General features: G+C 57.1%; 4 protein-coding genes across 4 annotated transcripts; 2 read left to right on the top strand and 2 right to left on the bottom strand.

Moving 5' to 3' along the window:
- Positions 1-954: 954 nt before the first annotated feature.
- J3D65DRAFT_669210 (uncharacterized protein) lies at positions 955-1,662 on the top strand (the record flags this gene model as incomplete). The annotated part of the gene is made up of 1 exon (XM_066803174.1): positions 955-1,662. The coding sequence occupies one exon, from the start codon at positions 955-957 to the stop codon at positions 1,660-1,662; it is 708 nt and encodes a 235-aa protein (XP_066653826.1).
- A 4,042-nt stretch (positions 1,663-5,704) lies between these two features.
- J3D65DRAFT_438272 (uncharacterized protein) lies at positions 5,705-6,686 on the bottom strand. The gene has a single exon (XM_066796241.1). It carries the CDS (start codon positions 6,567-6,569, stop codon positions 5,868-5,870), a length of 702 nt encoding a protein of 233 aa, XP_066653825.1. The 5' UTR covers positions 6,570-6,686; the 3' UTR covers positions 5,705-5,867.
- Positions 6,687-6,802: 116 nt separating this feature from the next.
- J3D65DRAFT_604514 (uncharacterized protein) lies at positions 6,803-9,658 on the top strand (the record flags this gene model as incomplete). The annotated part of the gene is made up of 6 exons (XM_066798278.1): positions 6,803-7,180; positions 7,234-7,364; positions 7,416-7,658; positions 7,757-8,519; positions 8,570-8,707; positions 8,759-9,658. The coding sequence occupies 6 exons, from the start codon at positions 6,803-6,805 to the stop codon at positions 9,656-9,658; spliced, it is 2,553 nt and encodes an 850-aa protein (XP_066653824.1).
- A 1,398-nt stretch (positions 9,659-11,056) lies between these two features.
- Positions 11,057-12,241, bottom strand: J3D65DRAFT_604513 (uncharacterized protein; the record flags this gene model as incomplete). The annotated part of the gene is made up of 1 exon (XM_066798277.1): positions 11,057-12,241. One exon carries the CDS (start codon positions 12,239-12,241, stop codon positions 11,057-11,059), a length of 1,185 nt encoding a protein of 394 aa, XP_066653823.1.
- Positions 12,242-12,492: the final 251 nt, after the last annotated feature.

The following is a 12,492-nucleotide window of genomic DNA, read 5'->3' as shown; positions in this document are numbered from 1 at the left end:
CGAGGAGAGTTTCAGCAGCGCAAAGACGATACGGTTGATGGGCGCAGGGAATGTTTTTTGAGGACGAGGCGGACCGGGGCTGCTGCCATCAAGGTGTGAGGAGTCTGCAAGGGTTCGGCGGCGGATCTGATCCAGAGGGCCACTTCAGCGCTGGGGCTTGCGAGAATGGCCTTCAAGGTGCTGAAAGCCAAGCCACATTGCTCGTTGACATGGACCTCTGGGACTTGGGCCGTGTTCTTGATGCTCTGTCATGAAGGCAATCAGCAAACTTCCAACGCGGCCCCGAAGCGCGAGCGATGGGGATCAGCAGCTGACGAATGCGCTGACAAGAGGCTGCAATGATATCACCAGGAAATTCAGGCCATGTTGGAGAGCTCCGGGCGCGTCGGGTGTGGGGATGAGGTGGTGGTTTTGAAATCTGACGGACGGCGCGTGACGGTGGCTCGACTGGTGGCCCAAGCTCCCGGCGCGTCTCACGACTCAGCGCCTTCCCTTACCCCGAGTTTTCATCCGCAAACCCTCGTCCCCAGACTCTTTTCCGACATGAACAAGGACCGAATGCCGCGAAGCTCTCCGCAACCTTCCACCATGGTGCTGAACCTATGCCGAGGGCGAGAACGCCATTGGATTGATGTCAGACACAACGAGTCACCTTAGGGCCCCGGTTGCCAGCACCTACCGCAGTGGGGAAGGCTGCCCGTCACGCATAGCCTGATATGGTGAGAGGCAACAACTTTGGTCCTGCCGCCCGTTACGAACAGGTCGAGAAGCTGCATGACCGCATAAAGGGATTCATGGTCATGTACTCCTGGCGCCAGTCAAGCCGTTCCCCGCAAATCCGCCCTTCGGCATCTAGCCATAAAGTCTTGTCCCTTTGCATGTGTCTTGTCTGCAAGATATCTCCTCAATTTCTCGTCTCTTCTCCTCCAGACATCTTTTCCACTAAACTCCAACATGGCTCCAAATAGCTGCTCATTCTACACGCACACCGGATCAGTAACGCCGTACTCAGCCGTCCCCGCGCTGCGGTTCCTCCATGGCTACCTCTCCGCCCTTGATTCCAGCGACTTGGCCGCATACTCATCCAAGACCTTCTTCGCCGATGCCGCTCTCTACCACGCGGCCGATGGCACCACATACCGCTCCGACCAGGAAATCTGGGACGCGACCAAGACGAGGTTTCAAGACATGGAATTCATGCACCACCAAGCATGCGTCACGCGCGTATTTGGTCCCGATGTCAAGAGACTGGGGTGCGGCGAGAAGCACGTCATCAACTCGCAGACAATCATGCTGTACAGACTCAAGGGATGGGAAGAGGAGAGGATGCTCGAGATTCCGCGCATGTTTGAGTTTGTCGTTGGCAGAGTCGAAGACGCACCGCCCTCTTCGTCGCCGGCGAATGACGAGGCAGACGAAGAAGGCGAGAACGCCGAAAATGTAGAAGATGGGGCGCCCCAGGATCGCTCAGGAAACGCTGAGCCGACTGCTGTCGACGAAAAACGAGGATACCAAGGACTGCAGATATACGAAGCCAGAGTATGGTGGGACTCGGGCGCTCTCGCTCGCGCCATTGAGGAAAAGAACAAGGAAGAGCAAAAGAGAAGATTTCGAGAGATCATGACTCTCAACAACGGTTTCTTGGGCCAAGGACGGCGCTGAAGAGCTTGTTCGTTGGACTTTCTGCCTCTGTACTATACCCTGGGTTGGCGTTCAACTGGCCTGGTGCCAGAGGGGTGTTTGGGATGATTCAGCAAGAAGCTTCGCGATGTTGTCCAACAATGTGCTTCCATGGATGGATTGTTCTCCAAGCTGCTCGTCCGATGGAGAGACGAGCGCTTGACAGAAGAACACGTCCACTTTACTCAGTCTCGAAGACTGAAGAGAATGGCTCGAAGCAGGTCGGCCGTCATGAGCTTTTACAAAGCCACAAAGATGGCGTCGGTCGTTACTCAGGTAGCTCCAAACCCTCCCGCCAGCCTCGCCCTACCAGCACTCCATGGAATACGGTACGCCCTTGCTCCTATCACGTTGGGCAACTTCGAATTCCTCAGAACCTGGGCGAATTGTCAGCGCGCTCTAGGACCTAGAGCTCTCTCCGGCTGTGCCCAAACTGCCGCCCGCTACCCAAAGACCCAACCTTTCGGCGAGTGCCCATTCGGCATGGAGCAAGGGTAGCCGCGCGCGATCAAGGCTTTGTGGCTTGTCCGACATTTTCCGCCAGCGGCGCGGTGTTTGAATGACGAGCAATGGGACGAGTTGACTGGCCTCTCTCTGTTATGAGATGACGACCAGGACTCTTTTGGAATTTCGACCGATACTCGTCTGTTCTGCGCTTCTCGTACTACAAGGTTCTGGCATCATGGAGATGCACGCATAGCTCTTCTTCTCGCTGCTATTCAGCTCCCGTCAATAACTTTGATAGTCTTCTAGTCGCTCCAAATATACGGAGCAAGTCGCTCTACTTTCATCTTCTGTTTCATGCTTCTTTTCTGGACCCGGGGTTTAATGTCAAATTCGACGCAAGCCAGAAACGCCTTTGCAAGGCAAGACTTCGAGGCGAGCCCTTCCATGACAAACGAGTCAGCAAACCCGACATTTCGTCCAAGTTCTTTCTGCCTACACTTCGAACTTGTGCATTTACTTTTCAAGCTCTACGTCCAGCACGCCGCGACAACGCTGTCGCCATGATTGCAGTAACGACGATGTTTGGCTGCCAACTGCTGTAAGCACCGCAGCGCGACGTACCAAGAAACGCCGGGCTGTCAACGGGTTACTAGGGAGACCGGAGAGAGGCAGCAGGAAGAGAGATCGGAGCAAATAATCATTTCCATAGCACATGAAACCGCGGCAGCGAAGCTGTCTGCGCCACCTTCAACTTGCTCGCATCCCACTCTGCCTGTCTATGTGTCTCTTTCATCTCCCCCTTTCATGCGTACCAGATACAGTCAAAAACCTTGCCAATTTGCCAAATTTTCAATCTGATCCACCCAGTGATTTTATCATTCGATCGACCCACCATACCAGCCTGACCGGCACATCCCATCCGAACCGGCGCGTTGCATGACCCCAACATCACAGCCAGCAGCGGCAGTAGCAGCGGGAGCCGTTTTCTTGGCAAGCGGCCCGTCCCGTGGCGCCGTGCCGCTGGTTGGGGCCGTAACGGAAGAGTGGTTGCTCCAAGCCAGTGGGATTTGGGGGTTGTTTGTGGGGGGCAACGGTTGATAGATGAGCGGATGCTGCGTGGGGGTCAACGATGGAAATGGGAAAAGCTAAAAGGTGCGGTAAATGATTGAAAGTAGTGGACGACGTGGAAATAGGCTTACAGGTGCACAATGAGCTAGGTGTTGGTTGATTGGGAGCATACGTCAATGGATCCGTACAACGAGAGATGGCAGTATCTTGCAGGATGCCAAGGGCGATGGTGCTTAGTAGATGTGTACATGTACCATAGACATGTCAGGGCATGGAGAACCCACAAGCCATGCTTTCTGACTGCACCGCCCCGCCATGAACCAGGTGGCGACGACGGACGATGGCGATGAGTTTCAGAATGGTAGGCCTGCGCCTCTATTCTCACGTCCTGTGGTCGTCTGCGCCCGTACAAAACCAACACGGCTACGTCATGTCATCCAGCTAGCGTACCTACATACATAGACAGAAGGTCGCATTCGAGGGAGGGCCGGAGGGCAGGCCAGGGCGCAGCGCATTGCAGCGGCAGAAGGAAGAAGGACCCGCACGAGCCACAATCCTCTGAATCCTTCTGGCGTGGTGTTGGCTTGCAGGGCGCTGGGTGGACGGACGGATAAAACGGTGGGTGCATGTATAGATAGCAGGAGAGAGTGGGTCCGGGTGCATGAATGAAGAGTGTGGAGAAGGGCTGGGGCGACGGCGGTCGAGATGGTGCTGGATTGATTGAGCGCATTGCAGGCAGGGTGGAGAGACGTGTGAAGAAGCGGGAGCGAGGTCGGCAACTCAGCGGGGACGGGGACCGAAGGGATGGGCTGATGAGCTTCCACCGAAGCGGGAAACCCGGGGAAGGACGCCGATGGGTGATTTGGATGAGGACATGGAGATGGTTGATGGAGACGGGAGGGAGTCGAGGAGAAAGAGGGAAGTCATGGCGGTCGGCGGGGAGGCTACTGGCTTGGCTGGCTTGGCCGGCTGGGCGGGCAGCGGACGCCTTCCGTCCCCTCTACTGTCACCCACGACTCGAAACTCTCAAACATCAACGTCAACGTCAACAACATGGAACAAGAAAAGAAAAAGGAACGAGGTCACGGCCATTGTGCGACTCCAGCTCGACGGTCGTCGGTTTCGCATCTGCCGCTGTACAGGCAAGAGTCGGTCAGGCAAGCCGGACGAGGGCTATTTTTGGGCCCACCTGGCACGTTCACCACCGTCAGGATGAGCATCCTTGCGTGGGCCAACAGCGACTGGACTTGACTGCCACTGGACGACTCGACGGGCGACGTTGTGCAGGCGGCGCCCTTCTGAGGTCAGCCGCCGCTTGGCTGGCTGGCTGGCTGGCTGGCTGGCTGGCTGGCTGTGATGGCGTGGGCCAAGGGCCGCGAGATTGCCGACTCCATGTCTTCTGCAGCGTGCCGGGAATAATCAAAAGCGACAGGCCAGATTCCAGAAGAGGCTGCATGTTGCGGCTCCAGGACCAGGACCAGGACCAGGACCAGGACTAGGGCCAGGGCCAGGACCACCCGCAGGCAGGAGGCAGACGTGGAGGCAGCAGTGGTGGGTATCGGTAGCGTTCCCTGTCGCCGGGCCTACGGTAGAGAGGGTACAGATCATCTACAATTATTATTGTCATGCCCAAGCACATCTCAACCACCACTCGTACTGGCACTGCTGACCGCGACGGGCTTAGCCGAGTTGCACCGATGCGACGTGCGCCGGTCATCACGGTCATTTGCTTACTGGCTATGCCCGACTAAGGCGACAGGGCTTCTCAGCACACCACCTCTCTGGCAATCTATTCCAAGGACGTGCGGACCACCTCATCTCCCCTCTCAACAACATCGATGGCTGCTCGAGTCAGTCCACAGTCCACCGGGGAGCCGGAATCGCCAGCTTCTCCCCACATGTCCTGTTCACTTCACTCTCCAGTCACCACGTGGCCCCGGCGTCTCTTGAAGAGAACCGAAGCAGCAGCAGAGCGACGGCGCCCACATGGCGGCGAGCCCGAATCAAGGGAGCAGCAGAATATGGGACCATTTGCCAACCACGAGGCCCTTTTACGCGCCGCATTCCTGGGTTTCTGCCTGCGCGGCTCCTCATAGGACGGACCGGGCCCTCGACCCTCCCCGCTAGTTTGGCGAGGCGAGACAACGGCTGTCGTCTGTGGAGACTAGCAACATGGTGGACAGCTGCCAACCTCCCCAGCCCATCCACGCCCTTGGCGCCACCGCCGACAGGGTAGGGACGGTACTTGATGTGCATACATACATACATACATGTATCGTGCAAACGTCGCCTACCGTCGGCCTGAGCGCCATGGGGATGAAAATAGCAGACATCCTTCTCGCCCATCAACTGCCCAAGTCAGGAAGCAAAGGGATGCAATTGTTGCCGGAAGCGTCAAAGCACACTCGGCACGCTGAATTCACGGTGCATGAGCTAGCCGCATGAGGAATATGCGCCAGAGGGCACCCGAGCGAGCAGCACATCGACCACGTCCAACACCACAACCACGACCGCCTGCTGCTCCGGCCGCTCTTCCGCCATTCTTCGCGCGCTCCACACGACACTCGACCTGGCCTTGGTCCATGGCGCCCTCGTCCCGCGCCTCGCAACCGCCTCCCGCCTGCCCTACCTGTACCCAGCTTTGATGACGACAACGCATGTCAGCTTTTCTCTCACGTCTCACTCACCCCCTCAGCCCGCCCTGCACGGGGAGTTGCTACAGCAGCCCTCCCCAAAATAATAATTGCCCTCGCCAATGCCTCGACGCCCTGTTGCCCTAAACTGTTGCACGGGAACGGTCCGTCCGCCAGTCGACTCGTCTCGTCTGATGTGAGGCCCCGCTGCAATAGGAGGAGCATCCATCCATCTACGCCGCATCGCAAGCCGCCGCGCCGCACGCCGCCGCGGCCGCCATGGCCCTGCGCGCGCGCTCCCTCGCTCCTTGCCCTTCGCCTCGTCGACTCGACCGACTGGTGTTTGTGAGCCGTAGTACCTGCATCGTCCCATTGTCGCGGACGTGGAGCCCCCCTGGGAAGCAGGCACAGGATATTGCCTTTGCAACAAGCTCCAGCCCTAAACACCTGCCCGACGTGATGTATTTTTGCCCTGACCCACCGCTCTGGGACCGACGGCCACCGCTCAGTTAAAAAATGGCAGATGCCTGCCGCAGCAGAATGATGATCTGACGCGCCTCTCAGTTCCCTACCGTTCCTAGCTAGCCTGGCAAGGCCCGCACATGCACTTGGCTGCCCTCTTCCGCTCCGCCGCTTTCGACTCGGTACAGCCTCCGCGACCACCCGACCCTTAACCCTATTATGTCCTCTGATCGCTTCCTGCTTGGGCCAGTGCACTAAATATTTCCATTCTGGGGTCATTGTATCACACCTACTTTGCCCCAATCGGGCTTGCTGTCCGCACCATCCCTCGCCGTGGGTGTGCTGGCCGCCGGGCCCGCTCAGCCTACCGTGGTCTGTGCCTGGGTCAAGCTTTCACCCACACTTTCACACGCATCTGCTTGCCCTCGATAGTGTCCCATCCCAGGTCCCAGGTGGGCCCTGGCGATCTCCGCAGGCAATATCCTAGGCACATATAACTGTTGTCGGACCCCATGGAAGACCACCACCATCATCAGTCAGATTTCAAGCCATCTTCGTCGTCGCCGTCCACTACCAACCTGCTTCCTGCAACGGCCCGTCCCATCACCACTCGCCAACCCTCCTCCTCGCATGAATCACGACTTGCACTGAACCACTCGACCACCTCAGCCTTCTCCAGCTCCATTGCTCCCAAGACTGCTCGAACCCGCAACGACGGCTCCTCTCGTGATCCTCGCTTTCTTTCCTCTGTTCTTCCTGCCGTTGCCGCCGACAACATGCCTCGCTCCGTGAGCCCCATGGAGAATGCTCCCACCAAGTACACCAAGACTGGTCGCATCAGCAAGGCCAAAAAGGGCCTCAAGGTCCACCTTTGCGAGTCTTGCGGAAAGGTCCGTAACGATTCCACGTCGCCTGGCTGTGCTAGTAGCTAACACTCTTGCAGTCTTACACTCGCGCCGAGCATTTGCGGAGACATCAACAGAACCACAGCAGCGCTGCGCTCCAATGTGACTGGCCTGGCTGCGGCAAGTCTTTCCACAGGAACGACCTCCTCGAGAGACACAAGGAGAGGCAGTCAGTTGAAGCTCTTCACTCTTACCTGGACACCCATTGATCCGCTCGCAGCAACGACCCTAACAACAACGAAAGAGACGCCAGGGGGTCCGTTTCCGATTGTGAACGGGACGACAGCGTCCCGCCGGCTGTGCTTCCTTCTTCTCCCTCGACGATGCCTCACACCTCCCAGGACGCCAGTCAATCGCCCTACAACGGGGCGGCAATCACAACCTCAAGGTATACAGAGCTTTTTCAGTTGCAGTCTGCTCTTTCTTCTTTTTCTTTTGACGGATTTCCTATGTCGAGTCTCAAGTGAGTTTTTGAAGGAAAAACCACCATCTTTACCTTTACATGTCTCTCTCATCTCATCTCTTCTTCGCGCGGCAATTGTCCGAGAATCATGCTGACAGCAATGACAGCGCTGGTGAGCCTTGGGTAGGCGGCGGTTACGTTCGGCACCCTGTTACCGACTTGATTGGCGTCGGCGACGGCTTTTGCGACCAGAGCTTCAGCCCCGAGCCCCAGTACCATCTGCATGCAGGTGACTTCTCGGGAAGCAAGTATCCCGAAATTGGATACGACCTCAATCCCTACCCTGCCATCCGGCCTCGCACCCTGTCAAACGCGTCCTTCATGGAATGGTCGTCGCAAATGCCTCGATCCCCTACCATGAACTGCACCCAGCCGCTCTACTTTTTCGAGGACCGCGAACTTCCCCTCCAAAACCTGTCCTTCTACGACAACACCTCGGGCCCAATGTCCTACGCCACCTCCGAACACTCCTTTTACGCAAGCGACCCTCAACAACCATTCTTTCAGCCGCACCACCCGTACCCTACCTCCTCATACATCTCGGGACCGAGCAGTGTAACCACTGGGTCCTACCGATCTTGGGAAGATCTGGACACACAAGAAAACCGTCTGTTGTTCCCGACGCAGCCATCCGACATCCAGCATATTGACCCTCTACAGGTGACTGAGTCCGTTCAACTCTTTTGGTCATGTGTCCATCCGAGATTTCCCATACTACATCGCCCAACTTTCGATCAAAGAGCCCAACCTCCACTCGCTTTAGCCGCGGTGGTGGCAGTAGGGGCGCAATATTCCCGGCGGACTGGTTCGAGGGCAGAGGGCAGAGCTCTGCATGAGAGGTGCCTGCAAGCACTTGAAAAGGTGAGCTTGATCACATCCGAGGATTTCACGCAGCGACTGACCCAGAATAGCGCGAGCACAGTGGAATTCCAACGACCGCCCGTGTTTGCGACATGCAGGCAATATTCCTCATTGAGCTTCTGTCCCAATTTCGCAGCACGCGATGCCCGAGCAGTCTCTCCAAGCCATTCCGGGAATTGCTCCGCTTAGTAAGGATTCTCGTGCGCCCAGCCAGCCAGCCATGTCTAACCACTCGACAGCTCTCCGCCGACTCTGCCCTTTTTGAGATACCCACCTCTTTACCTTTTACTTCTGACGAACGAACGCTTCATCGCCACTGGAGGGCCTGGATATCCGTCTCTGCGAGACAACGCCTTCTGATTGCTTGCGCCATTCTCGAGTCCCAATCAAACATCCTATTGGTTCGCGCCGCCACCAAGCCGACGGTTTCAAGCCTCCCTCTTCCAGCACACATCCAGGCGTGGAATGCCCAGACTCATGTTGCCTGGCAAGAGGCCTTTGCGGAACGTGGCGAAAGGCTTGACTCATTTGCCAATGCATGCGCGCTCTGGACAAATCTTTCCAACACCTCGGCGCCATCATCCGATGTCGTCGGTGTCAGGGATGACACGCAAATGCAGGCTTCGGTTCACACCATCCGCCTTGCTTCTCTAGCACCTCTGGGTGCTCTGCTGGCGGTTCACGATCCTCCGTGGCTGCTTGACCCAAGCCTGTCATGCGAGGAACACGAAGCTGCCAAGTCGAGCATCAAGCACTGGATCCAGAGTTGCGCTTGTCGCAGTGCCGTTTCCGAAGCGATTGCCGCCCTTCGCTTCGCCTTCAACACGGACAATCTGTTGGCCGAGACGACACTTGGAACGGAGCTCGTCCTCTTTTTCGCCGCGTTGGTCCTCTGGGCCGCCGCCGCCCCGTCTACGGACGCAAGCCGGCCCCGCAGGAACCGCAAACCCCAGTCGGCAGACGTGGCGGGCTTCCTGAACAACGCCACGGCCGACCAGATGCACTCTCCGGCCTTTCGCGATGGAGTCGCGGCCGCCGTCACCTGGGTCGTCCGTTTCCTCAAGAGCGCGGACGAGGAGGCGCTCCCCGGGGAGCCGCTAGCCAGCGCTGTGCGCGTGCTGGAGCGTCTGCAGACCTGATACTCCTCTTTCGCCCCTCTGGCGCAGCAAGCGTTCGTCGCTCGCCTATTCTTTGCATATACGCACATACCCATTTCCACACACATACATACATACAATACGTGTATCGCCGCTTTTTACGCCTTCAACGCATTCGCTTTTTGCATTTTGTTTTCAAAAAATTATACCCCATTCCTCTCGCTGCTGGGCTCTTTGATCAGACACCACACAAAAAATACCCCAACCACCACTCTTCTCAAAACATTTCTACTACGTTCGCTACTATACCCCTTGACCACAGCTTTGGTCACAGCTTTTTTGCATTGCTTTTTGTAGTTCTTGATTTTTTGTTACGACGTCTGCTACGGCGGCTGCTTGCTGTTATTGTTACATTGCATAACGCGCACATTTGGCTTTTTGGCCATTCATGACTTGAAGCATGTACGGAGCATTTGCTTTTGTCTGGCGCTGCTCTGCTTTTGCATTTGGCTGGCGTATTTGCTTGTTTTTTTCCCCTGTCGTTGTTTGGATGCATGATGGAATCAGAGAAAGCAATGATTTATGTCTGATACTGCTACTACTACTGCTGCTGCATGTTGCGCGTACTGCATTTGCGATTGGTGTGTGTTGCGATTGGCCTGCCTTTTTGCCTGGAATTGTGGCGTGAACGCATCTAGACACGTAGAGACAGAAAAGGGAGAGAAACGGAGAGGAGGAGGAAGATAAAAAGTTGCTTGCGTTTGTTCGCCCGCCTGCGACATCGCACCAGGAGAAACTCAGTCCAAGACATGGCTCTCATGGCACGATTTCACGTCTCGCTCTGTCCGTGGTACTTACTTGTCCACATGTACATGAAGAGATGCTGGTTTATCAGTCTCTCCACGATGCATTTGTAAGTCCCTCATAAGCAGGCAGGCAGGTACCGTTCATGCACCAGCGCATCCGTCGCGGACGCAGCTCGGGCCGGAGATGGGACATGGCAACCAACGAAGCATACCTTATCAACGGAGAGAGAGGTGGCTCGGTCAGTAAAAGTCACGACTGGGGGTAAAAAGGCTGGGGAAGCGTTGGGCAGACAGATAGGCAGGCTGTGTGGCTGGCCGTGCTGTGTGCTGACTGCCCACCTAAGCCTGCCTGCCTATCGGTCTGTTTGTCTGTCGGAGTGGGAAAGATCATGCCATTTCTTTGGTCTGTGGCTGGGATGGGCTGGGCTGGGCTGGGTCATCGTGATGGGAGAGCGAAAGAGGAAAGAGAATGAGAGCGACACGACGAGTGGGTGGTAGCTGGACAGCTGGGAAGCGCATCTAAGCGTGCCTCGCGGCTGCTGCTTCTCGTCCAAATTTTCCCAATGCGCCAACTCAGTGGCTTGCCTCCTGAAAGCGCGGTCTACACGAACACCGTTTTTAGTCGACTCAATGGTTAAAGGTAGCCAGAAACGTGTTGTCTCCATGCCCCCGGAACGCAGGCATCGTCCGGCCATTCGGTACAGGAAAATATCGTTCGCACATATAGGGAGCAGTCGGACATGGGCGCGTGCGACCTGACCGGTGAGCCGGATTCCAACACCCAGAAACCAGCACCCAGCAACAACCCCAAAGAGGGCAATGCTTGGCTGGGTGTGCGCCGAGTTAGTGGTTCGACGTCGACAACGACAGATCTTTGACACCTGCCGGGGAGAGAGCAGCGTATGTACAGTACATCCACACTCCTCCCTGCATTCCGAATGGTGAAAGCATGGCTGGAACTGCCGTTGCTTTTGCCAGGCGCGAGGAGGCGGGACTGGAACGGACAGGCAGACAGGCAGGCAGACAGACAGGCAGACAGACAGCACATCAGTCTGTTGTGCGAACTACGCATGTGTGCATGCATGCGCATATGCATGGCCCGGCTCTGCGCTGCGTAGGTAGGCAGGCTGACTGGCAGCTGTTGTCGCCAGCCAGACAGACGAGACGAGACGAGACGATACGGGCGCTCTGCTGCGTGCCCGTCCGTGGTGGAGATTTGGGGGCAACGAACAATATACGCCAACGAAATGAAATTTGACGCGACAACGTGGTGATGTTGCTGCTGCTCAATACAGGAGCCAGCTCCGACGGTCTGGCTAGACGGCGGGGAGCACAGTGGAGATGGAGCGCGCACGCACCGCCGTCCGTTCGCCTGGCGCGAGCGAGCCAGAGACCGAGCGGGGCGGGACGAAACGAAACGAGACGAGACGGCGAGGCGCCGACCAGGAGAAGCGAGCGAGGCGTCATCAACACCATCATGGCGACAGACAGACGGACGGGAAGAGGCGCTCGGACGAGTGGTGGCATTGAATAATGAGGGGCAGGTGGTACAGGCCAGCATCGCATCCCTACCACAACGAGATGCAAAGCACAGCGACGGCATTGCGGCCCGTATTGTACATGCATGCGTGCATGCTTGCGGCCACGACACCAACCAGCTGGGAGGGAGAGATGGAGGGAGGCACATGAAGTATTGCTGAACAAAGCGTTCACGATCGAAGAGATTGATCTGCAACATCGAGCTACGTAGCTGGCCACGGCGATAATCAGGAGGAGTTGCCACTGCGCTGGTGCTGCCGCTGAAGCTCCGGGGACGCATTGTGGACAGTGGTGGTGAAGGGAAGACGGGGCGCCTCGAGTAATGGTGCCCAATGGTCCCGCAAAGCGCAGGTTGCGGGGTGGTGCTCTCGCACTGACGGGGAGGACAGCGATGGACGGACTTGACAAGCGTTGGCCTGGGCGGTCCAAGGTCACCGGTGGTGTGTGGTGTGTGTGTAGTAGGTACGACAGGTCTGGTGATCGGGATGGCGTGGCTTGCTTGCCGCCGCCGTCGGTTGATTCGGATTTCTT

This window comes from Phyllosticta citribraziliensis, assembly GCF_038025025.1.
Source record: "Phyllosticta citribraziliensis strain CPC 17464 chromosome Unknown J3D65scaffold_8, whole genome shotgun sequence".
Classification (NCBI taxonomy): domain Eukaryota; kingdom Fungi; phylum Ascomycota; class Dothideomycetes; order Botryosphaeriales; family Phyllostictaceae; genus Phyllosticta; species Phyllosticta citribraziliensis.
This window is presented reverse-complemented; position numbering and strand designations above follow the sequence as displayed.